Source organism: Alligator sinensis, unplaced genomic scaffold, assembly GCF_000455745.1.
Source record: "Alligator sinensis unplaced genomic scaffold, ASM45574v1 scaffold77_2, whole genome shotgun sequence".
Lineage (NCBI taxonomy): Eukaryota > Metazoa > Chordata > Crocodylia > Alligatoridae > Alligator > Alligator sinensis.
Genome location: NW_005842016.1, coordinates 1394027 through 1421279, shown reverse-complemented (window position 1 = coordinate 1421279; position 27253 = coordinate 1394027). Strand labels below are relative to the sequence as shown.

The 27253-nt window shown below is 47.3% G+C and overlaps 1 protein-coding gene across 1 annotated transcript in view; it reads right to left on the bottom strand.

Moving 5' to 3' along the window:
* Positions 1 to 2102: 2102 nt before the first annotated feature.
* Positions 2103 to 27253, bottom strand: part of DNAH9 (dynein axonemal heavy chain 9) — a 524795-nt gene continuing 499644 nt past the window's right edge. Inside the window, exons 67-68 of the mRNA XM_025202178.1 lie at positions 22831 to 23220; positions 2103 to 4823 (exon numbers count right to left, since the gene is read on the bottom strand). Coding sequence (XP_025057963.1) covers positions 4596 to 4823; positions 22831 to 23220 — 618 coding nt within the window. The 3' untranslated portion in view covers positions 2103 to 4595. The remainder of the gene's footprint in view (positions 4824 to 22830; positions 23221 to 27253) is intronic.

Sequence of the window (27253 nt, the reverse complement as noted above, 5' to 3'; positions counted from 1 at the left end):
GTTTACACACATTATTGCCTTTTCCCTTTTTAAGACACTGTGGGCATTTGTACACATGCATGCGCTGCAGCACTAGGTGCTTTTAAAGGCACCTGGTGCTGCGGTGCATGCATTTGTATAAACGGCGAAATGCAAGACAGCACTAAGAAAATGGTGGCAGCACGCTTTTTAACTAAAACACATCAAAGCAAATTCAGGTAGCAAATTTAAGTGCAATTAGTTGCTGTGCAGTAACTTATCTGTAGACACAATCTGGCAGCAAATTTGCTGCTGGGTATTGTTTAAATGTGTGTTACTGTACAGTAACTAACTGTGCTTAAATTTGCTACCTGCATTTGCAGGTATCATATTTAATTATGATTAACCATTTTTACTGTGCAGTAAGGGTGTGTACATGTAAATGCTTACTATACTGTGCAGTAAATTAGGCAAACACACAGTAATGCACCAGTAATGCATGTAGAGCACCCACTGTGCAATGGAATACAGTGGATATTTTATATCGGGGTACCCAAACTTTTGGGCCCATGGGATGGATGAGTATTGTAGGGCAGTTTTCAGAGCAAAGGCCATAGATTCAATATGGCACCCTGTAACAGGAGGGCAGCTTGGGTCGCCATGCTCTCCCCTGCCGCCTCCTTTACCGTGCCAAGCTGCCCAATTGCACCCTCCAATTCTCGTCTGCCACGACTTTGATTTTATATATTGTTATAGGGAGGCTGCCTTCTGTCTTCTTGGCCACGGTTCTCCTATCCACGGTTCTCCTATCTCGGGTGTTCTGTACACCCCAGCCTTATGGGCCATGCGTGGCTCCTACCACCCCTGTACCACGCCCCAAGCCTCGCAGGTTTAACAGATGTTCTTCTGTCTCTCTCTGTGTCTCCACGCCCTCTCTGGCATTTGGGCTCTCCACAGCCCTGTCTCTCTCCGTGCCCTCTCTCAGGGCCCCCTCCGTAATGCCGCCCTCTCTCAGGGTCCTTTTCCGTAATGCCACCCTCTCTCAGGGGCTCACCGCACCCACACTGGGGCTTCTCAGCAGTGCCCCCTCTACGGGGTTCCTCAGTAATGCTGCCCCTCTCCAGGGTTCACCAGGCATGCACTGGGGATCTCAGCAGTGCCCCCTCTCCAGGGTTTCTCAGTAATGCCGCCCCTCTCCGGGGTTAACCGTGCCTGCACTGGGGCTTCTCAGCAGTGTCCCCTCTCTGGGGTTCCTCAGTAATGCCGCCCCTCTCCGGGGCTCACCGCGCCCGCACTGGGGCTTCTCAGCCAGCAGTGACCCCTCTCTGGGGTTTCTCCACAATGCTGCCCCCTTCTCTGGGGCTCCTTCACACAATGCTGCGCCCTCACTGGTGCTGGGGTCTCCACTCTACTGTGGGTCCCCTATGAGGCCTCCTCCATCCGCTGATAGCCTCACCCAAACCACCGGTAATAAACAGCAAGCACAAACACAAGCCCCTTGGCTATAAAACACACAGAAGCCGCCCGGCTATAATCACGCTCAAGTCTACTGGGGATTCTTCATCCCACCGCAGTGGCAGATGCTGCTCCTGCATTCAGGCTTCTCTTCTCTTACATAGCAGAGAGCTCCTTCCTCCTTGGCTGCTGGCAGGGAACTCTCTCTGGCCTCAGGCCCTAGCGTTTATAAGGGCCAGGCCCTGCACCTTACAGTCAGCTGACCGCTGGCAGGTGTGATTGCTTGTTAGCTTGGTTGCCCAAGCAACCAACAGCTGGGCTCCTTATTCACTCACTGCTAGGGTCCCTTCCCTAGCAGTTTTCCCTTCTTAGGAGCAGGACACCTAAGTGCTCTGCAACACACCCCAACCCTGGCCCCAATCCCCCGCCACATGTTTTCCATGCCCTAGGCCCCAGGACTGACCCTGAACACACTGGCCAGATCCTGCATGGCGAAACCATTATTTGCCACTGATCTCCCAATGTACAGGCCCTTGGGGAGTACTGTGGGCCAGATCATGTGACTCCATAGCCCCAGGCTGGAGGTTGAGCACCTCTGTTTTACACAAAACCACACAGGCTGCTTCTGGATGCAAGTGCAAAAAATAAGATTTTTATTAGGAAATTTACACAAGTACGAAATGCTTTCCTTTACTGAAATAATTTCTGTACCATATATTTAATTTCAATGATATTAAAAACCTTGGGAATAACCACTTCTTTTAATATTTCTAAAGATTAATGGGGTATCAGTAAGGACTTTTACAGTATATTAAAACAACTGATTTTCACAATAAGTGTCAGGTTCCTCAGCATTAGCACTTTCCTTCATATCTCACTGAAACATTTATTTGAAGAAAACAACAATGTGGAAAGAATCACACAGATTATTCCAAGCTACAGGCTTAATTCAAGGCTTGTTAAGGCCAATAGAGAGGGACCCACTGACTTCAGCTGACTTAGGAGAAGGACATAAACAAAGAAAAATGTAGGTTTCATCAAATTTAAACCTACCTAGAACTTCAAGAAAAGTAAATCAGTTTAGGGCTATTGAAATACCATATTTACTTGAATACAAGAAGAGGTTTTTTCCCCATAATTGGCACAAGAAGAAAGCCTGTTGTATTACAATCATATACAAGAAAGTCACACTAAATACATTGGGGATTGTTAAACTACTGCCAAAAGCAGTATGTGCTCAGAAATGGAAAACAACTATGATATTGACTAAATGCAGCCAACACTAAGCGTGACTATGAAATACATAGGCTATAGTGGATAAGCAGGCTGATGGCAACCACGGGCATGTCCAGACATGCGTGGACATTTGGTTCCCTGGGGACAAGTAGTGGCGGTACACCTTGCACCGCTGCTACCTGTCCCTGAGGAAAGCCCATGCCATGTGTGCTTTGGTACGTGGCAAGTTACCCCGGGGGGAGGGGGCAGTAGGGGAGGCTGGCCCCAGCAGCGTGCTGGCCCCAGCAGCCTTACCTAGGGTCCTGAGGGCCTCATGGAGCTGCAGGTGCAGCAATCCTGCCAGACAGAGCCTGGCCAGTAGCCGCAGCATGGCTCCAGGTGGCCTGGCTCTACTTTCCAGCAGTGCACGCTACCCGAGAATGTGCTCATGTGCTGCTCCATTTCCCCTCCCTCCCACCCCCCGCATTTTTTTATACCTAAATCCAGGGGTCAAGAAAACCACAGAAAACAAAACAACAGAGTAGTACCCACTCGGGCAGTGTGCCCTTGCAGTGTGGAGATTGCTGGACTGTGCAGTATGTGGCACTGCAAACATGTTTGTGGCACCACATACCGCACGACCATGCTCCTCTGGACAGGCCCCATGTGCGTGCATCTGAGACCTCCTAAAAAAAATTGTGGGTGCTCTCTCCACAGGGAACTAGTACAACCCCTGGAATCCCTGCAATATCAAAATAACATTGGAAGGGTCAGAACCAACCCTGATACCCTTCCCTTGGTGCTAAAAGGCTAAGCTAAACCTACCACAAGGCTAGGTTAGGGCAGCTGACCTGAACAAGACTTATACCCATTACACATAGTCCTCTGGCAAACATGATGAAACAGGCCCCAAACAGTTCAGCCAGAATCCCTCTGTCACCCCTCTCTCAACCTGGAACATATGATTAGTGTGCCCCACTCTCCATGAGGTGGAGCCAGACCATGCTGCCCTTTGCCTTATTTGCATATACATTTTTGGAGGATCCTAAGACTTGTGACAAGGATATCCAGTTCTGTTCACGAGTGGGGGCTAATTAGCACATGGATCCTTTGTTGGGTGTATCCTGTAGTACAGAAACATGCTGAACAGTGCTGCGCTGTGGGGTCACAGTAGCTTGTAATGCTATTAAATCTGGAGGAGCCCAGCCCAATGAAATACATGATAAGTTATGACTCTTTGGCTCTGGGCAGATATCATGCATAGTTTGCACTCCATACTAGTAAGTGCTAAAATGCTGTTCCAAAATGTGTTTATGGCATGCTCGTGTTAAAATGTACAGCAGTTTAAAAAAAAAAAAGTAATATGCATCGATTCTGGATGAATTAAATATATAGGCATTATATGCAAGTTACTATAGCCATGTTTGTTTTCAAGGTTATTGTTTTCCAATTTGCTTTGTGCTTTTATATGTTCAGGGAGAGCAAAGTCTGACAGTAACAAGAAAAAGGAGGGGCTATCAGGGGGAAAAGCTGGGGAGAAGCAAAGAGCAAAGGAGCTGTCTGATCCCCCAGATATATTTTTTCCTGCTGTAATAGTTGAAAGAGGACAAATTCAAGGCAAACCTCCAATAATAAGATTATATATCTAGAAAATTATAACAAAATTATACATTTCCCATATATAGAAACTAATTATGGGGTGGGAGGTCATTTTATAATCAGAGTCATCTTCTATTCAAGTAAATACAGTAAAAAGCAATTCTCTAATTTACAGTAGCAGAGAATCCATCCTACACTATTACTTTAGTGTTTCTTGCTATACGTGACATCTTTTTAAGAATGAGTTTGAGAAATTACAGTACTTATTAGTCTAAACATAATTATTTCATCTTTCATATATATTCCTTTAAAAATTCAAATAAGAAATGGTTAACAGTTTCCCATGAATGCATCCTGCCTTGAAGCAACTAAACTTGCAGTAGCAATGCTACACCAGCAAGGACCCACTTGGAAGGGTTTTCTTTAGTTTTAAGGTTAAAAGTCCACACGTAAGTTGGCCCCCTTTGACGGGTTTTATACACAGGACATGGATACACACTGCGAGTGTCCTGTTTATCAGCAGGTATGGCTCTGATGAAAATAACAGGCACAGCTGGGGTGAGTTCTTTCAGCCTGGCATCTGTGATTATCCCAGTCTGTAGAGGAAAGAACATTTTTTTTTAGTTGCTGCCAACCAAGCTCTTCAACACCAGCTGTCAACTGTGACCCTAATATGCATTATCATCAATAGCCCCCAGCAACTTCCACAACCTGTTTCTTGCCATGTGTTTCTTCTTGTCTCTGTCCTTTAACAACTGCCACTGCTTGTGCCCCTGGCTGAATAAAATTGTGTTATATAAAAGGAAAATATAAAATTTTTCTTCCTGTGGATAACTGTAACCTCCCCTTCCCCCATTCCTACACAAGTCACTTTTCCCAGAATAAAATGTATAAAAATTGGCTTTGTTAGGTTAAGTAACAAAACAAACAAACAAACAACCCCCCCCCCCCCAAGATTTGTCTAGGAACGAATAAATAAATGTCCTGTTTCTTTTGGAGACTCCTGTTTGGTTCTCAGTCTGGATCCATGTAACATACTGCAGTGAAGACACCATCCATTGCCCCCCACTCCCCCGGAGAAAAGAAGAAATTGTCCCATTTTTCTTGCTGTACACTGAGTATATCAAACTCCTGATGTACTTTGACTAGAAAATCTTCTGGTAATAATGTGAAGGGACAGTCCTACTGGTGCTGGGCATGTACATTTCAGAGGAAAAAAGTACATATGATTTTGAATAGGTGCAATTATCTTCCTTCAGGTATTAAAATGCATGTGGTAGAGGTGAGTATTTTGAGATAAGAGTAGTCAGTGTCAAATATATCAGAAGCTTTGCTGTTATGTAAATTATTGATGGAGAAAGAGTGCAGTTATATACTAACATTGTCTTTGATTTATGCTGCAGTCTTCAAACCTACTCTTGCCCAAGACTTCACAGGAAAATAATTGAGGATTAATGGCTAATCCTGAAATTCCCACTCAGTTTTTATACAATCTTTACACAAAAAGAACACCCCCTAATTCATGTTTGACTGAGAAAGAACTGAGTAGGGTTCAAGACTAGGATGTAGGTTGTAACCATGTGCTTTTATTATTTGTGTTGAAATGCACTAAAAATTAACCATGTACTTCAACTACATCTTGGATAACCACTGTATCACTCTTGAAGGTTTATGTCAATCTGCCCTCCATGCCTAGTAGGATGAGGAACTTAGGAGTAATGAAGCAGAGATCCTGGGGGATGCCAAAGCCTTTCCTTTTCCCCTGTATCAACAACTTCTGCTGCTAGTTCAATCAGTAAGTGAACTCACATACAGCATTTATGCCCCAAACATGTGGCAGCATGCCATTGAAATGTGATCAACTGGGCATCTCAATCAGCAGCTGGCCTCAAACTGATTGGGGTGGACAAAATACGTCTCACAGGCCAATTCCAGCTCACCAACTAATTGGATCTGGCCTGAGGGTGGCCACCCACCAATTGACTATCTGACCCACAGTGCTCTGCAGGGGGCCAAGCCCCACCCCGTTGCACCCAGGGCAGCCCATACTATGTGCCTGCCTGCCCCAGCCCTGGCCAGCATTCATAGCTTTCCAGTGGGACTGATTCTGGTGTGGCTGCACCTGCCTGAGTACTGCTTGGTTCCCTCTGACTCCAGTGGCTCTTCCTCCTCCTCCACCAGATACCAAACTTTGGGGAAGAGTGTCCACACTTGAGGACAGGCTGGTGATCCAGGCCGTCCTCAATATGCTTGCAAGGTGGGCAGATAAAAACCTTATGGCATTCAATACAGAAAAATGAAACGTGCTCCACCTTGGGAACAAAAACCCGCATCACGCTTATAGGCTTGGCAGTGCTACACTTGCTAGCACCATGGCTGAGGGAGACTTGGTGGTCATGATTGACCACAAGATGAATATTAGCCACCAATGCAATACTGCAGCTGGCAAAGTGAACAAAACTCTGGTTTGCATCTACTGATGCATCACGAGCAAGACCCAGGATGTCATTTTCCTGCTGTACTTGGCCTTCATGAGGCTGCAGCTGGAGTACTGCATTCAATTCTGGGCTCCACAATTCAGGAATGATGGGTAGAAGCTTGAAAGAGATCAGAGGAGAGCCACACACATGATCAGAGGGCAAGAGATCAGGCTTTATGAAGGGAGGCTGCGAGCTAGGGGACGCTTCAGCCTGGAGAAGGTCAGGCTCAGGGTTAACTTGGTGGCAGCCTATAAGTACATAAGGGGTGTGCATCAGGATCTGGGGGAACACCTCTTCACTAGAACACCCCAGGGGATGACAAGGTCCAACGGTCACAAACTCCTGCAAGACCATTTCAGGCTGGACATAAGGAAAAACTTCTTTGCTGTCCGAGCCCCCAAGGCCTGGAACATAATCACCCCAGAGGTGGTGCAAGCACCTACTCTGGAAACTTTCAAGAACCATTTGGATGCTCGGAGCCAGAGCTGTGCTCCAAGCAGTTCCACCAGCCCTGTGGAGCTCAGCCCAGTGGCGGGAGGGCCAGTGGCAGAGCCACTCAGAGAGCAGGCCTGGCAAGCACAGCCCGGTGGCGAGAGGCTCAGCAGCCCCACAGAGTGGTGGCAGGAGGCGGCAGAGAGCCACTGGCCAGAGCTGTGCTCAGAGCCAGGCTGTGCTTGGAGTGGCTCCGACACTGGCTTTCTGCTGCCTTCCACCACCAGGCTCAGCTCCATGGGGCTGTGGAATCTCCCACCGCTGGGCTGTGCTCGCCAGGGCTGTGCTCGGAGCTGCTCTGCCACTGGCTCTTCTGCCACCTCCCGCTGCCAGGATCAGTTCCATGGGTCTGGTGGAGCCGCTCAGAGAACAGCCCTGGCTCTCTCCTGCCTCCTGCCACTGGGTTGCACTCTGACCGGCTCCATCGGCCCCACAGAGCTGAGCCTGGTGGCAGGAAGCAGAGGAGAGCCACTGACCAGGGTGGTGCTCCAAGTGGCTCTGCCACTGGCTCTCCACTGCCTCCCACCACCAGGCTCAGCTCTGTGGGACTGCAGATCTTCCAGCCACCAGGCTGTGCTTGCCAGGGCTGTGCTCCAAGCGGCTCCACCAGCCCCATGCAGTTCAGCCTGGTGATGGGAGATGGCAGAAGAGTCAGTGGTGGAGCTGCTCAGACCACAGCCCTGGCAAGCACAGCTTGGAGGTGAGAGGCTCCACAGTGCCGCAGAGCTGAGCTTGGTGGTGGGAGGCGGCAGACAACCAGTGGCCAAGGTTGCACTCGGAGCCAGGGCTGTGCTTGGAGCGGCTCTGCTACTGGCTCTCTGCTGTCCCCTGCTGCCAGGCTCAGCTCTGTGAGGCTGTGGAGCCTCCTGCCACCAGGCTGTGCTCACCAGGGCTGCGCTGGAAGTGGCTCCACCACTGGCTCTCCCACCGCCGGGCTGAGCTCTGTGGGCTGGCAGATCTCTTGCCTTGCAAGGCTTCTTTGTTGACCTGTCATATAAAGGGAAATAATCCTGCTGCACCCACTAAGGATATTCAGCATATGAAGTATTTATCCAGAGCAGGACATGAAATACCTGCTCACAGCATCCTTAGTATTGACATTGTCAGTGTTCTTAGTGACCACTAATAAAGTCACAGTGCATCTCTGCAGCAGAACATAAGATCATAATTTAGGAAAAGCACTAAGTCCAAGGATGATGATCTCATTTTGAACATTCCCTAATTACCCATTCTGTGATATTTTTTTTAAAGAGAAAAGGTTTATTATCTTAAAACCAATAAGAATAGAAGCAGGCAAAGAAGAAAGGGCTGCCCAACTTCTTAGTTGCCAGGGGCCACACATGCCATGGGCCATACCAGCAAGGGTCACATGACATGGAGGCCACACTAACATGAGCCATGGGCTCCCTGGGTGCTGTCCAGTTACACTGAGCACATGGAGACTCCCCACCCCTGCAGCACCAGGCATGTGGCAAGTGGGTGTTTCTCCTACACTGCATTGGCCATGGATGCACTCCCTAGTCCCCACCGCACTGTGCAGATGCCTCTGCTCCACCTTCAGCTCCCTATTCCTGGGTTCCTCCCCTGCACTACATTGCACGTCACTGCACTATACTGCATGGCATGGCACCAGTGCCCAACAGTATGGGCTTCTCTGACATTGTGGATGTGCCATGCTGCTCCATCCCATCCCCTGGGGCAGAGTGGAAAGCAGAAGCCAGAGGGAGAGGGAGCCTGAAGCCTCTGGCTGCTTCTGCTGCAGTCAAAGTGATGGGTGGTGGGGTGTGGGGGCTGAGTGGGAGCCCTGGGGCTGCAAACTAACCCACTGTGGGTCACATGAAGCCTGTGGGCTGCTAGTTGGACAGCCTTGCTCTAGGAAGCAGGAAAAGAAAAACAAGAAGGAGGAAGCCGGAGAATCAATGAGATAACTGGAATACATCACCAGGGGAGAACCTGAGGAAATCAAGTGGCTATATGAGCGTGCACGTGAGGTTTGTGACACCCCAAAACACATGGTACAAATATATGCTTCTGCTAAATGCAGACCCCTGCACATGCGAGCTCCTGAGGATGCGCCCCATGGCTCTGAAAGCAGAAGTGAATGGGACAGGGGCCCAAATAGTGTTTTCTTCTACCCTTTCAGTCAAGGGTAAAGGACCGGGAATGAGCAGGTGCATCCTAGAGTTCAACACATGGCTACATAGATGGTGTTACCAGCAGGGCTTTGACTTCATTGAACATGGGGTGGTGTTCCAAGATGAAGGAGTAGTGGGAAGATAAGTGGTCCACCTGATGAAAAGAGTGAAGAATGTCTTCTTTTAACCTAGTGAGGAAGGCTTTAAGTCAGGTTCACCAGGAGATTAAGATAAGAGCCAAGAAGTAAGTAAAGAGCCAGGGGGACTTGAAGAAAAACCTAGTGTGAGGAAGCAATAGCTAAACTCTTAACAGTGCTTTCAGAGAGAAATTAAGAGAGTCATTTAGTTACCTGAAATGTTTAAATATTAATTTAAGAAAAATGAGGAACAAGAAGGATGAATTGTAAATCTTAGTGTGATCATGGAATTATCATGTAATTGAGATAATGGAGATGTGGTGGGATAGTTCCTATGACAGGAGTACTGTCGCAGAAGGGTATAATGTGTTCAGGAAGGAGAGGCAGGGTAAAAAAGGAGGAGCTGTTGTCCTATATATAAGGAATGTGTACATATGGTGTAGTATGAAGTAGAAGCCAGATCTGCTGGAGGGGAGAACAGCAGGGGGGATGCCATAGTTGGCCACCAAGCCAGGAGGAAGGGGTATACAAGACTTTCTTTAAAAAACAAACTGGTGTTTCCAAATTGCAGGGACTGTTTCTCATGGGGGCATTTAATTACTGTGTCATCTGCTGGGAAGAAAACACAGCAGTGCACAGGCAGCCCAGCAAGCTCTTAGACTGGGTTACAAATACCTTTTTGGTACAGGTGGTGGAAAGGCCAACCATGGGTGGAGAAAGCTCTTCTACACTTGTTACTCACAAACAAGGGTGGGGAATGATTTATGAATGTGTAGGCAGAGGGTAACTTGGGTGACAGTGGGCACAACTACACATGCCTATTAACATGCATCTGCATGTGTGCCCTGACCTCACCACATTGAGCTGGGTCCCAGCAGCCCCGGGTAGCAGGGAGTCTGGGGTGGGGGTTCATTCCACCACCCCAGGGATGCTCTGATCAGGCTCAGTGTGCTGTGGACAGGTTGGCTGGGACACAAGAATGCTTCAGTGTGGGGCTAGCTGGTAGGCAGCCCCTGCACTGAAGCACCCTCGAGCCCCAGCCAGCTGGGTTGGTGTCTACATGTGTGCTGGTGTGCATGAAAAATCTCTGGAGTAGGGTAATACTTATATTTACAAGTGTTATCCTGCTGCAGAGTTTATTCGTTTTGTGTGCCCACACAATTGTAGACACTGGGTGCATCACCATAGTGACCAGCTATGGCAACATAGCATCAGTGGCCACAAAACGTGATGCCAACACTACTGCACAGTAACAATGACATAGCTATGTCATAGCTTGTTGCCATGGTGATGTATCTAAAAATAACCGTGTGCCGCCAAGAATACGCAATCATTTAGTATTTGCTAAAGCAAGTACTAAATGACTGCGCAGTACCAAATGTACAATCAGGGGCACGTGTAGATGTACCAACTGTAACATTTACTGCACAGTTAGTTAGGCAACGGCACAGTAAATGTCTCATGTAGACACACCCAGTGACCATGAAATGACTGGTTTCAAGATCCTAAGGGATGAAAGGAAAGAGAGCAGAAGAATAAAGACAATGTACTTCAAAAGAGCAGATTACAACAAAGTCAGGGAACAGGTGGGCAGGATTCCCTGGGAGGAAAGTCTGAGAGGAAAAGGAGTCCAACAATTCTGACTGTACTTTAAGGAGGCCTTGCTAAAGGCACAGAAGTAAGCTAACCCAGTGCAAAGAAAGAATGGGAAGTGCAGCAGGAGACCAGGCTGGCTATACAGCAGTCTCTTAAATAATCTGAAACTCAGGAAGGAATTCTACAAAAAGTGGAAACTTGGTCATATTACTACAGAAGGGTGTAACATTCATACATCTAGCTAACCCACTCTAAAAATAACACCAGTACCCTATTGCTTCCAGAACACCAGTAACTCACTAGCTGTATTACTCAAATTGCTTCCACAATTTCTACTAACCCCTTTTCGGTAAAATCTTAACAAACAAACAAGCTCCATAACACCATAAACCCCCTGCCTCCATAATCCCAGCTAATCATTGCCCCCATTACCTAGTTAACCTCACTTCTCTTTAATTCAGCTCACCCACTGCTATAATACCCCAGGTAACACTTTGCCTACATAATAACAGCTAACTACTTCCTCCACAACTCCAGATCACTCCCACTGGACTCTGCCTTCCTGACCCCAGCTAACTCTCAACTGCAAAGTCCCAGTTAACCTTTCCCTTCATAAATTCAGCTAGGCTCCTCCCCAAAAGCCTAACTAACCCCTTCAACTCCAAAATCCCAGGGAACCCCCTGCTTTGATAATCTCAACCCACTAGTTACCAGCATGTGAGTTGATGTATCCCCACCATACTCCCAGTTAGCCCTTCTACTTATATGACTCAGATGACCACCTTTGTCTATAAACCCAGCTAAATCCACTTCTTGCATATACTCACTCAAACCATCAAATGGGAACAGTATCTGTGACAACACAGGTGTGATCATATGTACTCCAGAGACAGCACATCTACAGAAGATGTCTACTGTGGAGCTGCCTATTTATCTCAGCAGTAAACATCTCATCATCTACATGGGCACCCCTATTAGGGCACACAAAAGTAATAAACTCAGAAGCAAGCTAGTACTTGTAAATACAAGTACTTACCTTCTCTGGAGGTTCTTTTTGCACAGCAGCACATATATAGATGCTGCCTGGTTGGCTGGGACACAAGCGTGCTTCAGTGCAGGGGCTCCCTGCCAGCTAGCCCTGCACTGAAGCACCCTTGTGCCCTAGCCATCCCATCCACAGCACATTGAGCTCAGTCAGAACAGCCCTGGGCTGCTGCTAGCCAAGGCTGCTTCGACCAGGTTCAATGTGCTGCGAGTGAATAAACTCTGGAGAAATATACTCCAGAGTTTTTTGCTCCCACATACACATTCAAACACTGCACCCAGGTATAACAGCTAAGAATTGTCTGTGTGATAAAGGTGCTTGCTGAACGTTTTGTGAGGATTAGACCAAATGTTTTTGTTGTTCGTTTATGTAGTAGAGCTGCATGTTGCTGCTAAGAGTTTAATTAAAGTAAAAGATTAGTGAGGCCTTTTATGTAGTGAGGCCTTGTAAAATTAGTGAGGCCTTGTACGTAGTGAGGCCTAGTAAATTTAGCAAGGCCTTGTAGAAGTAGTAGTAGGCCTTGTGGCGTAGTCAAAATTAACCTTATCAAAAGAATGCAAAGGCTTGTATTGCTATTGGTCAGTCCTAAGGAAAGTTTGTAGTAGGAAAATATAAATGGCTGTAAGTTATCATCATAGCTCAGAAGTTATAAATTGGCTAGCACATCTGGAAATCATTAGAAGGGAGATGCAGCATTGTGAGAGAAGCTACTGATTTAAAATTAGCTGCTGACCTAGATTCGGTGGGCCAGTCGATCTCAAGGAGCCCAAAGATTGAATACCAACGTCCTTCCCGGTACCCCTCAGACAGCGCTGATCAGGGATGCCTGACTTTGCTGAGCTTTATAGAAGAGGAACTTGCCATACTTCAGGCATCAGAGGGGACTGCCAATAAGTTGCCGATGCAAATTGTTATCATCTGTCATTGTTGTCTTGTCACTATGCACAGTTGTATTTTTGTTAAATCAATAAACCATTCTTACCTTTTTACCCCCAACCACTCTCTCAATCCCAAACCCTCTGCAAGCAGCTAAGGCACCAGGAGCAAAACACTCCACAGCAATAACCTCTAGAGTTTATTTGTGTGCATTAATCGCACATGTAGACTCACCCACAGTGCAAGACAACAGTGTCACTGTAGTCTCTGATGCCCACTGGAGACCAGCACAGGTTGGGTAGCTACAGAACCAATTCCTTCCTGTTTCCCTCTCTCTCCCTGGCCTCACAGAATTTTATGTAGATTTTAGTTTCTAAATGACACAATGGAAAAGTAGAGACTCAACTAAGCACATCTCCTGATCTTTCTTTTGCTAACACCCCTGTTTCTTGGACTCTTCACCCTCACTTACAAGTACAATTGAACACCCTGGCCCATCTCAGGTTTAAAGCAGAATTCCTTCCCATAATGAGAGACAGCAGCCTCATATACTCCTGCTTCTGCATGTACCTGTCTCACTGCTGCTCTGACCTTATCTGCTTTACCAGAGCAAATGGTTGGAAAGGCCATCCAATCCACCCCCTGTTCAGATGCAGAATGTGCTATCCCTAAACCATTACAAACAAATGAAAATCTCTAATGAAGGAGATTCCACAACTTCCCTAGGTGGCTTGTTCCTTCTGTCCTTGCAGTTAGGAAGATTTTCCTGAGATAGAATTTAATTTTGCTTTGCAGCAGTTTAAACCCATTGCTTTATGTCCTGCATGGTCTGGCAAGGGAAAAAAAGTTGTTTTCTCTCTTCTTTATAATTAACTTTTAAAATATTTGACAACTGTTATCCTGTCCTCCTTTAATGAAATGGAAACTTGGTCATATTCCAAGGGAAGAGTAGAAGAGTATTACACAGGCATGGAGGGAGAAAATCAGGGAAGCCAAGGCATGATATGAGTTGCAACTGGCAAGTGACAAAAAAAAAACAATAAAAAGGGATTCTACAAGTCTGTCAAGAGTAAAAGGAGGATCAAAGAAACCATAAGTCCCATACAGAATGTAGAAGGTAATTTAGTCACAGCTGATGCAGACAGGGCTGCAGTATATAAATGCCTGTTTTACTTTGGGCTTCACAAATAAAGTCAGCTACCAGATGATGGGTGTAATTGGCAGCTCAGATAGTGAAAGAGACAAACAGCCTACAGTTGTGGAAGAACAGGCTACAAATTATTTAGAGAAGCTAGATGCTTTCAAGTCAGCAGGGCTAGATGGGATGCACACAAAAGTATTGAAGGAATTGGCTGAGGTAATTGAAAAACAATTGGCTATCCTCTCTGAGAACTCGTGGAGATTGGGTGAGGTCTTAGATGACAGAAAAAGGGCAAGTATAATGCCCATGTTTAGGAAAGAAAATAAGGAGGATGCGTGGAATTAAAGACCAGTAAGTCTGACCTCAATACCTGGAAATAAACATAGAATCAGAAACTTAGGGTTGGAAGGGAACTCGGGAGGCCATCTTGTCCAACTCCCTGCTCAAAGCAGGACCAACACCCAACTAGATGGTTCCAGCTAGGGCTTTGTAAATCTGGGTCTTAAAAACCTCCAAGAATGGAGATTTTCCCACCTCTCTAGATAACCCATTTCAGTGCTTCACCACCCTTAGTGAGAAAGTTTTTCCTTATATCCAACTTAAACCTCTCTTGTTGCAACTTGAGACTATTGCTCCTTGTTCTGACATCTGCCACCACTGAGAACAGTCTAGCTCCATTCTCTTTGGAACCACCCTTCAGGTAGTTAAAAGCTGCTATGAAATCTCTCCTCAGTCTTCTCTTCTGCAGACTAAAAGAGCTCAGTTCCCTCACCTCTCCTCAAAAGTCACGTGCCCCAGCCCCCTTACCATTTTCACTGCCCTCCGCTGGACTCTCCCTAACTTGTCCACATCCTTTTCATAGTGGGTGGCCCAAAACTGGACACACTACTCCAGATCTGGCCTCACCAATGCAGAATAGAAGGGAAGAATTACTTCCCTTGATCTGCTGGCAAAGCTCCTATTAAGGCAGCCCAGTATGCTGTTATCCACCTTGTATTTGTATCTACCTTACACTACTTTGGTCTAGTCTGTACAACCTTAGCCTATTTATGAGAATGTTTTGGGAGACAGGGTTCAAAGCTTGGCTAAAATCAAGATATAGTGCATCCATTGCTTTCCCCCATCCACAGAGCCTATCACCTTATAAGAGAAGAAAATCAAGTTGGTCAAGCATGACATGCTCTTAGTGGGTGCATCCTCATGAGCAGGAACATGCATTTCCCCATAGGCAAACAGCAGCAGCACAATATGTGCCCTCAGTTAGCTTGTGAGGCTGCATTCTGTCCCTGAACCTTAAAACCTCTGAACCTAGAAATGAGTTACCATCTGCTTAAGTAACCTCTCTTCTTAATCTCCAACCTAAATTTCCTGTGCTGCAGTTTGAGACTCAACAGTCAAAAAGAATAGTCAATCTCCATCCTCTTTATAACCACCATTCGGGTACTTGAGTACTTATCAAATCTCCTCCTCAGTTCTCTTCTACAGACTAAATAATCCCAGCACTTTCAGCCTTTTGTCATAAATCTTGTTTCCCAGGCCTCTAATACTTTTTGTTGCATTATGCTGGTCTCTATCTAACCTGTCCACATCTCCCTTGAAGTATGGAACCCAAAACTAGACACAGATGAGACCTCACCAGCGCTAAACAGAGCAGAAGGGTCACTTCCCTTGATTTGCAAGTGACGCACCTATTAATATAACCTAGTATGCTGTTGGCCTTTTTTTTGTTTTTGCACCAAGAGCACACTGTTAACTCTCATTCAGCTGATGGCCTATGGTAACCCCCTAGAGCCTTTCCTGCAGTACTACAGCCTAGCTAATTATTCTGTATCTGTACATACACTTATTCCATCCCAAGTGCAGAGAAAGATCATGGAACAGGTAATCTATTTTGTAGAACTAGGTGATCAGGAACAGTCAGCATGGATTCAGTGGGCACATCCTGATGAGCAGGAGTGTGTAGTATGTGGTGCTGCAGACCCATCTGTGGCACAGCACACCACATGAGCCACACATGCAGGCATTCCCTGTGCTGCTAATTTTCAGCACGGGGTTGGGGGTTGACACCAGGAGATCCTGATGTTAAAAAAAAACAAATGTAAAAAAAGCAGAGTGGTGCACATGGCAGCAGTGTGCTCTTCCCGAAACCGGAGCCTGGCTGGCCGGAGCCACCTCTAGCTGCCAGCCAGGCTCCCTGCTACCAGATCACTATGGCTGCAGCCCTCAGAGGCCTCAAGGATCCCAAGTAAGTCTGCTGAAGCCAATCCAAGTGCTGGCCTCAGTCTCCCTTATCCCACCCAGGGCAATATACCATGCACCAGAGCTCATGTGCACAGGTGCTCCCTGGGGACAAGTAGCCGCAGCACATAATGTGCCTCTGCAGCAGAGGAAATTTAGGTTGGAGATTAAGAAGAGAGGTTACTTAAGCAGATGGTAACTCATTTCTAGGTTCAGAGGTTTTAAGGTTCAGGGACAGAATGCAGTCTCACAAGCTAACTGAGGGCTTACGTGGTTCTTGTCCATACAGTAGCAGTGGCAGGCCTATGTAAGCAGCTACCCTGGGAAGACCAAGATCCCAGGCTTGAGGCTGCTGTTGTAATACAGAGAGCCTGGTGCAGTTTCACAGAATTTAACACTAGAGTAGTTCTGCCTCTTCAGCATGTACTGTCCAACATTTCTCCTGGTGTAGAGAAATAGGAGGAACAAAACCTACTCTGTAGTATGGCTCAAGCATTTCCTTTAAGAGAGTCAGGCCTCCTATCCTGGTCATTTCTCATGGGATCCTGGCATACAGTAGGGGAAGGAAGCCTGGATTATGGCATAGCCTAAGACTGGATGACATGTCTTTATTATGACTTTTAGAATCAACCCCAGTTCCAAAAGCCTGAAATCAGGACTGGCTGAGTGTCCTTGGATGTGATCTCAGATCTGTTGCTGAGATTTCTGAGAACGAATCCTCCTTTCTAGACCTGCCAAGTCCTGGTCCAGCACCGCTGGCTACCTTCTCTTCAGGTGAGTTCACTTAACATGTTGTGCAGTTCCTGCTGCTCCAAACATCTTCCACTGATCAGAATACATCTAAGTGGGAGTCCACAGATATTGGCTCTCACAGCATAAGTGTTAGGACTAAATTCTGGCAGCTACCAACAAATAGCTCATTGTCCAGGCCATATGAGCCATGTGTAACTGATAAAGAATTTGTCACCCACCTAAGTAAACTGGTACAAGTTGCCTCAGATCTGGGAACTGCTGAAGAGATTGTGGTAAGTCTAACATTGACAATGATTTTCCAACAGTTTGCCACATAACAAGTATAGATTGGGGTCAGATTCTATTTCACCCATTAGAACAGGGGTGGGCAAAGTACATCTAGCCTGTCAAATTTCAAAATACCTCCATCCCATGACAGGTCCTTCAGCCCCACCTAGTCCAGGTGCAGGGGGTAGCCCAGGTCATGGCACATGCAGCCAGGCCTGCTGACCCTGGGCATGAAGATGCTGTCTGGAGCAGCCCACCCTATCCCTGCACGTGGCTCTTAAGCATGCTGGGAGCTACAGTCCTCAAGGCTGGGCATCAGGGTGGCAGGGTGGGGCCAGGGGTGGCATTGCAGCTGGATTCAGCTTCCTGGCAGTCCCCACCACCCAGAAGCAGATGTGTGCCCCAGCACTACCACCAGATCCCAGCCCTGCTGCACAGGCATCCTCAGCCCATCCACCTCACACCCACCATGGGAGGCACTAGATGGAGCATGAGGGCAGTGTCTCTATGGAGAGCAGCTGGGCCCCTGAAGAAGGGCATGCTTGAATTGGTGGATGGGATGTGGGCCTGGGCAGGTGGGGAGCGGTGTCCGGGCGTGGGATAGGTGGGCATGGGGCAGGGCCCAGGGCTGGGGCTGGGATTGCAGGGCAGTGACAGTGTGGGACTGGGGCCCAGGACAGAGCCTCAATCCATTCCCCACTCATCACTATGACAGGAGCCAGTTCCCTGACCTGCAGTTCCCTGTGGAACTGGTGCTCATTTGTGCAGGGAGTGGATTGCAACTCTGCCCTGGGCCCTGGCCCCATGCTGTCACCACCCTGTGATCCTGGCCAACACCCCACCCATCCATTCATTCCTGAATGCTGCTCCCTGCCCATCTGTGGCCCTATCCCATCTGCCTGGCTGAGTGCATCATGCCCATAGGGGTCCCAAACCAATCTCCATGAAGACCCTGCCCTCCTGCCCCATTCAGCACCCCTGGTGGTGGGTACAGGGCAGATGGGCCTGGAAAGAATAAACTGAAATCTCTCCAGGTCACCCGCCCTCACTGCTGCTGCTACTGCTATCGCCCTGGGCAGTGTAAACAGCTGTGAGAGGGGCTGAAGCTGGGTTAGCATCATAGATTCATAGATGTTAGGGGCTGAAAGTGACCTTATAAGATCATTGGGTCCAGCCCCCCTGAATTTGGGCAGGAAAGGCTGCTGGGGTCAGATGACCCCAGCAAAGTGGGCACCAAGATGCTTTTTGAAGATCGCCAGGGTAGGTGACTGTACCACCTCTGGGGGAGTCTGTTCCAGACCCTTGGCACCCAAATTGTAAAGTTTTTCCTTATGTCTAATTTGAAGCAATCTTCAATCAGTTTGTGCCCATTGTTTCTGGTCTTCCCCCGGGGTGCCTTGGTAAACAGATGCTCCCTCAGGCCCTGATGTATGCCCCTTATATACTTATAGGCTGCCGCCAAGTCTCCTCTAAGTCTTTTTTGTATTCCAGGCTGAACAGTCCCATGTTTTTCAACCTCTCCTCATATGACCTGCTCTCTAGACCTCTAATCATGTGCATGGCCTTCCTTTGGACTCTCTCAAGCTTCTCCACATCCTTCCTGAACTGCAGCGCCCAGAACTGGTTGCAATACACCAGCTGTGGTCTCACCAAGGCCAAGTAGAGCTGGAGGATGACATCCTTAGTCTTGCTTGACATGCATCCATAAACGCATGCCAGCGTTTGATTTGCTCTGCCAGCTACGGCATCGTATTGGTGGCTCATGTTCATTCTGTGTTCTATCACGAGCCCCAGGTCTCTTTCAGTTGTGGTGTTGGCAAGCATAGCACTGCCAAGCCTTTAAGTGTGTTGTGGATTATTTCTCCCCAGATGGAGCACTTTACATTTCTCCGTGTTCAACATCATCAGGTTATGATCCACCCACCTTGCAAGCCTGTTCAGGTCAGCCTGTATCACTAGCCTCTCCCTGAGCGTGACGATACTTCCACATAATTTGGTGTCATTCACAAACTTGTGAAAAAAAGCCAGTATGCTTTTAATACCTGAATCCAAATCATTGATGAACATGATGAAAGACACTGGTCTGAGTACTGAACCCTGAGGGACACTAGTGTTCATCTCCCGCAATGTTGACTCAGTTACGTCTATTAATACTTTCTGGGTCCTACCTCAGAGCCAGTTACCAAGCCACCAGACCATAAAGTAGTCGAGGCTGCATTTTCCCAATTTTACTATGAGGACATTGTGGGAAACTAAATCAAAGGCCTTTTTGAAGTCCAAGTATATGACATGAACCTCATTTCCCTTATCCAGGTGGTGAATTACCTGATCTTAGAAGGAAATGAGGTTGGTCAGGCATGATCTACCTGCAGTGAAGCCATGTTGGCTGTCCTTTAGAATACTGCATTCTGTTAGCCTATCAATAATGAATTCTTTGATATTTTTCCCATTATTTTACCAGGGATTGAGGTCATACTGATTGGTTTATAATTCCCTGGGTTCTCCTTTCTCCCTTTCTTGAAAATAGGTACCACACTGGCCCTCTTCCAGTCTTCTGGGACCTCTCCCAAGTGCCACAAGTCCTCAAATAGCTTTGTTATGGGTTGCACGATGATGTCGGATGGTTCTTTTAGCACTCTTGGGTGTAGTTCATTTGGTCCTGCTGACTTGTAGATATTCAGCCTCTCTAGGTGCTCCCCCACAAGATCTTGACCAACTATGGGAGGGTGATCACCCCCATCTTGATCATCTTATATCCTGTTGAGCATGCTAATACCTGTGGACTGGTGGAATACTAATGCAAAGTATTTGTTTAGGAGTTTGGTTTTTTCCTGAGTGTTGGTTATCAGCTGTCCCATTTTGTTCATCAGGGGCTCTATGCTTCCCTTATTTTTTTCTGACTTCCTACATATCTAAGGAGGGACTTTTTGTTGTCCTTGATTCCAGTTGCCAATTTGAATTTGGTTTCTGCTTTTGCTTTTGTAATCCACTCCCTACAGGTGTGGGCTATTGCTCTGTACTCCTCTTTGGTGGTAATTTCTGATTTTCATCCCTTACAAGCTTCTCTTTTCAATATCAGGAGGTCTATGACTTCCCTATTGAGCCAAGGAGGTCTCCCAACCCTTTTGCTGCCTTTCTTATGAAAAGGAATGGACTTCCTTTGTGCTCCTAGGATTGCTTCCTTGAGGAATGACCACCCTTCTTGTGCTCCCTTCCCAAATGGACCATGGTCCTGCAGGGCCTCACCAACCAATCTCCTAAGCTTGTGGAAGTCAGCTTTCCTAAAATCTAGGGTTTCTACCCTACTGACTAGTTTCCCTGTCTTACGGTGGATGGAAAAAGTGATCATTTCATGGTCACTGTTGCCTAGTTTCCCTTCAATCTTCAGGTTGCTCACTAGATCATCCCCTTTAGCCAGAACCAAGTCAAGGATTGCCTTACCCCTTGTCAGCCCTTAGACTTCTTGAGTCAGACAGAGCTCTTCAGTGCAAGTGTGGAAGCTCTTGCTGAGTGCTCATCTCATGGGTAGTTGAAGTCATCTATGGTGACCATGCTCCAAGAGCATGCAGCCTCTGCCAGTTCTCTAGAGAATTCCTGGTTGAGTTCTTCCTCTTGGTTTGGAAGCCTGTAGTAAACTCCTACAGTCAAATCCCCTTCTCCGTGCTCTCCTCATATCTTGACCCAGAGGGTCTCAAGTTGCCCTTTATTGCCAATCTCTGCTTCTAGGGAGGTGTACTCTTCCTTCATGTAGAGAGCAACTCCCCCACCCTTCTTCCCAATATGATCTCTCCTATGCAAAGTGTATCCCTCTATACCTGTGGTCCAATCATAGGTGGAGTCCCACCAGGTCTCTATAATCCCTATGAGATTGTATTGCTTGTTGGTTAGCAGGAGGGCCAGTTCCTCCTGCTTATTCCCCATGCTCCTGGCATTTGTGTACAGGCAACTAAGCCTGCTATTAGAGGTCCTACGCTTCCTGGTGTGCTGCAAAAAATCCTGTCCTTTGACTGGTGTCAGAATATTCTTCCTGTTGTTCTCTGATTTGCTGGTTCCATGGTTGTCATTTCTTGGGATTGTACTAGTAGTTGCCTGTGTGTCCCCAGGCAATCTTAGTTTAAAGTCCTATCCATGAGGTCCACCATTCTAGCTTAGAAAAGCTCCTTCCCCTTCAGTGTGAGGCAGATACCGTTCCTTTCCAACAGGCCGCAGTCTCTGAAGTGTGTACTGTGGTCAAAGAAGCTGAAGCCTTTGCAGTAACACCAGCACCAAAGTCTTCTGTTCACTTCTTCTATGCATCTGCCCCTTCTGTACCATGACCCATAACCAAGAGGAACTAGGAGAAAACTACCTGTGCCCCCAAACCCCTGAGCCTAGCCCACAGAGCCCATCCCCCACCAAGAGCTCACCAAAACTCCTTAAGTGGCCCTCCAGCCAATATTATTGTCCACCCCTGTGTCAGAGGCTTAAGTGGACTTAGACACTTAACTGTGACTTTGTTTCACCATGTTTAAGTCCCTGAAAATCCATTAATGCATCTGTTTTTATAACATATTGTTATCTGATCCTTAAGGCTAGGTGCATCTACATGTGCAATTAACCTGGGAGCAGTTTACTCTACAGTTAAGTACTCAAGAGTAAACTCTCCCAGGCATGTGTCTACATGTGCAGGGACGTGGAAGCAGATCCTTATCTCCCAGCCCCAGCTCTGCAGTCACAGGCCTGGGCTGGGAGATAAGGACCTCCCAGCCCCAGCCCTGCAATCGCTCCAGTGGCAGAGCCCGCCCCAGCAGCAGGCAGCTCCCAGGGTCAGGGAGCAATGACCCTCCCCCTTGTGCCCAGCTTAACAGAAGCAAATGTGCTCCTGGTCAGGTGTCCACATGCTCACTTCTGTTTAGTAAGTAACTGAGAGTTAGTTTGCTACTTGCATTTGCAGGTAGCAAATTTACTCCCACTTAGAGCCAATTATTGCGTATAAAGCATTTGCATGTGTAGATGGTGACACTTACTGTGTAGTCATTAGATCTAGCCTCCAGTAAAGCATCTCATGTAGATGCGCCCACTGAGTCAAAAAATTGCAAAGAGGACGAGAACTCACCTACCTTTTGAATTCAGTATTTTTTCATGGATTTGAACAAGGCTATAAAGAATCACTCTTAGGCACTTATGCATCTAATGGATGGAATAAAATCTGGTCTCAAGCATACAGTAACAGTACATTCCTGCAGGCTCTGTAATATCAATACATGCAGGGATATCATGATATCAAGGAAACTTTATGGTATCTATCCATTCACTGATATCACAAGGGCTAGGGGAAATACTGACCACACATACCTGCTACCTGATAAAGAATATTGATCACCCTTGTGTCCATCTTCTCCCAAGCAAGCAGACAGTAAGACTCAATGCCTTGTTTTTTTAAATAAGATACTAGTGGGTTTACCTGCACATCCCAGCGTGCACCCTCCATGAATAAGCCATGTATATAGGCCCCTTCACGAGGAGGGTTGCTGAAATCCTCCTTGTTCTTCTTTGTCATGTCACATTGCAGGGCCATTTTATCCAAAGGCCACTCATTCTTTCGGGCCATGGACTGCATGATGGCTGTCAAGAAAGACTGAGGGTTGAAGAATCCTGCTAACCACACTGCGGAGGGCAAGGAGAAGTCTCCTGTCCATGTCTCAAGTTCCTTGATGCGGTTGAGAAGGTCAGCAAACCAGCTAGCCAAGCCAGCTGTAGAAGGATAAGCCCTCTTAGTCCAAGACTCAGGCACCGTGTCCAGGAAGATAGCATTCTGCAAGTTCTCCATATCACCAGTCATGGTCAGCTCCCCCTGAAGAAGTACCAGAAAGAAGATGGTAATAATAAACAAAGGCAGAACAATGAAATGTTCTCACTTTTGTGATGGAATATGGTAGCTGCTTAATACTGGGCAGTGGCCACTTTGCACAACAAGTTAAATCAGAAACTGCAGAATAATGTCCAAACTGCTCACCTTCTCTGCTTTTGAACCTGTCCCCAGACATCTAGAGGGGAAAATATGTAGGGCCAAGAGGAAGGGGAGAAACATGGCTCAGTGGGATGGACACTACCCTGGAAAAATAGTTGCCTTAGGTTCTGGCCCTGGTTTCTAGACCTATGGGGGGGTCAAAGTTATCCCACTATTATCAATTTTATCCAATGAATATTAAATGCAAAGTGCAGAAAAGCTATTTGGGTTATGTAAGTGAAACAGGATTTGGCCCCAAGCTTCCAATTGTTCATTTTTGGTCACTCTATTCCTGTAACACCCTTTTCTGAATAATTAGAGGTGTTTTACAAAATTAAGGTAAGGGTGCCAGCATTGGCTCAAGTTGATTAGTATTTTCCATATAAGGAGTTATTTTTAATTGTTTATCACTTTGTCAAACTTTAACTCACATTTTCTTTCTGCCTCAGGCTGAATGGTTTTGGAGAGTTTAATTGGGAACAGCTGACCAGTTGATGAGAATGAGTTTTGGGGAAAATGGGTCATTCTATTAATGTTAAAAAAAATTGTTTCTTCAAAGGGCTTCAGTGCCTTCAGGAACAGCTTTGAAGTCAAAAAGGTTCTATATAACTCCATCCAAAATCTAGCCAACTTATACACTTAGTAGAGCTGGTTAGAATTTTGACATCTAAAATCTCAATTTCAGTTCAATTTCTTTATTAGCGACTTGGACAACAGGGTGAAAAGCACCCTGTTTAAATTCATAGATGACACCAAGATTTGAGAAGAGGTGGGCACACTAGAAGGGAAGGACAGATTACAGCAGGACCTGGACAGGTTACAGGGGTGGACAAATGAAAATAGGATGGGATTCAATACTGACAAGTGCAGGGTGCTGCACATGGGCAGTAAGAACCAGCAGTATACCTATAGGTTGGGGAACTCCCTTCTTGAAAGCATGGTGGCAGAAAGAGATCATGGAGTCATTTCTGACTCCAAGATGAACATGGGTCAACAATGCGAGAACACAGTCAGTAGGGATAACCGTACCTTGTTGTGTATCCACAGATGCATCTCAAGCAGGGCCAAGGAGGTGATCCTCCCCCTCTATGCAACACTGGGCAGGCCACAGTTGGAGTACTGTGTCCAGTTCTGGGGGCCGTACTTCAGGAGGGATGTGGACAGCATTGAGAGGATCCAGAGGAGGGCCACGCGCATGATCCAGGGATAGCAGGGCAGACCCTACGAAGAGAGGCTATGGGACCTTAACCTGTTCAGCCTTCACAAGAGAAGGCTGAGGGGGGACCTGGTGGCCATCTATAACCTTGCTAGGGGGGACCAGTGGGGTTTGGGAGAGACCTTGTTCCCTTGAGCGCCTCCCGGAATAACAAGGAATAATGGCCATAAGTTGTTAGAGAGTAGGTTTAGACTAGACATTAGAAGGCACTACTTCACAGTCAGAGTGGCTAGGATCTGAAACCAACTTCCAAGGGAAGTGGTGATGACTCCTACCCTGGAGGTCTTTAAGAGAAGGCTTGACATTTACCTGGCTGGGGTCATTTGAGCCCAGTTTTCTCTCCTGCCCACGGCAGGGGGTCGGACTAGAAGATCTACAAGGTCCCTTCCAACCCTACATCTATGAATCTATGAATCTATGAAGATCCTATCTGTACTAAGCATACTCCATTCCCCTTGGAGCTCCTACAAGCAATTGTATTGATCATGTTCTCAGGCCCCACCAGTCTCCAATATGACAGATAAAAAGCCAGAGCTCTACCAAGAACATAAATACAATATTTCCTGACACTTTGTGGTGACATTATATTTTAAAGGCTTTGAAAAGCCTTCAGCGAATTGAAAGAAGTTTTTTCTGCCCAGAGTTTCTTCATTCCATGTCTAAGATCTGTCTCCTCAGTACTGTGAGCTCTTGCACATTAAGATTACAAAAAAGTGTCCATCTGGGCTAATGCACAATAGCACCTATTACAGTGCATTTACTAATTGTTATTCCGGGTAGTAAACTTACTGTGCTATAAGGACTGTGTGAAACGGCTGTGTTTCAATTTGGTTTTGGATTCAGCCATTTCAGAGGACAGTGATTCATTTCGGTGTTTTGGATCACTGTCCTGTTTCATTTCAGCCAAATCTGTTTTGGAGAAAGCCTCCTTCCTGGTCATGTACAGGGCCCGCTTGGCCAGGGCCAGGAGGAGGTTGATCAAGAGGTCCCAGGACTTGGTAGGACCATGGATGGGGTGTCCAAAAATAAAAAGGTGGGGGGTAAGGTCCATCCAAAACCTCAAAAGGAGGTTCCGGAGGTAGAGGTGAAGGCTGCAGCCTGGTGCACTCGAGCGTCATGTGTGCCCGAATCTCCCTCTGCCCAAAAAAAAGGCAGAAGACTGGGGTGTTGGTAAAGCTCGCCACATACATGCCCATGGCAATGGCTCCATGGAGGAGTCACCAGCTGAGGTCCCCAGCAAGGTTCCCTCTAAGCTGTGCACATGAGCAGCCGTGAACAAGAATTTTTTTTGCCACGCAGTAACTTTTTAATGCCACGCACCCGCCCCAACCCAGCCAAAGGCTGCTGCAGGAGAGGGGAGGGGCAGGCAAACTAAGATGCCCACACACTCCCAGCTAGGATCCCAGTGCAGGCAGGTAAATTTCACTGGGCTGGGGGGGGGTGCAGATTGAGACCTCCCACAGAGGGAGTGTGGTAGGGGCAGGGCACTGCCCTGCTCTCTCCTGCACTGTGGGGATTGTCCCACAACTTGGCCCAGCCGGGGGCCCATTCACTGTGAATGGGGCCCCAGCCAGCCTGGGGCAATTGCAGCCTGGCAGTTCATCCAGGGGTGTGGGTGGGCGGCTCCCACCACTGTGTGCACCGTGGAGGAGGGGGAGCACATTCCCCTCCCCAGCTCTCCCTGCACCATGACCCTGCATGAGCCACTGGGCTCTGATTGCCCCATGACCTGGCCCTGATCCCAGTGGGCCCTCCAGATGCATGGCACAGGCAGACAAGTGAGGGCATGTGGCTCAGCCTGGCCCTTGATCTTTGCATGGGGCAAGGGCAGGCGGGTGGGATCAAGATGCAGTCAACCTGGTTCTGCTTATCAGGGCCTTCTGCACAGGCAGCCTGGTGCTGGCTGCCCCCCAGTAGCTCCTTTGTGTAACAACTCTGCAGGTTGGAACACCAGTTGCAGGGGTACTGCAATTGGAAAAGATACTACTTTATTTTTTCAATCTACAATCAGGATCCAAAAGGAGGAATAACTAATTATGTGACAGCTGAAAGCATTGGCAATCACATGTAAGTTTGGAAAAATAAAGATTCCCTTATTAGAGACAGAATTATCTGTGGACCATCTGGGCCTAAAACGAGGGAGAGATTGCTGGGAGTATTATGAAAGTATCTTCATGTCCCTTTGTTAATCCATGGTCTGTCCGCACATTAAGTACCATGCCCAGTTCTGGTTCCCGTGACTCCAATCAGCCATTTTATGAAGGGATTGAATACATTCTTGGAGGAAAGGGGCATCAGTAGCTATCAGTGTTCCCTCTAAGATGCTCATGGACCAAAGTGGCACACTTATGGACTACTACACCTTAGAGGGAACATTGGTCCTCAGTGGCTTATGGGATGAGGGTGGAGTACAGGCTCAGCCACTGGGGCACCTCCCCAATTATGCCCTCACTGAACAGATCCCACCACTTGGTTTCTGGATGGGACACAAGGATGTGATGGTGGATCATGCAGCACATGAGCATGTAGAGGTGGCAGCGATGGACGGTGGAGAAACAGATTGTTTTGGTGTCTTTCAGCTGGCTCAGGTGGTGGACCGGGGAGTTCCACAAGGCCGGACAAGGCGCCAGCCCCACAACAAACTCTGATGGGCTGGAGAAC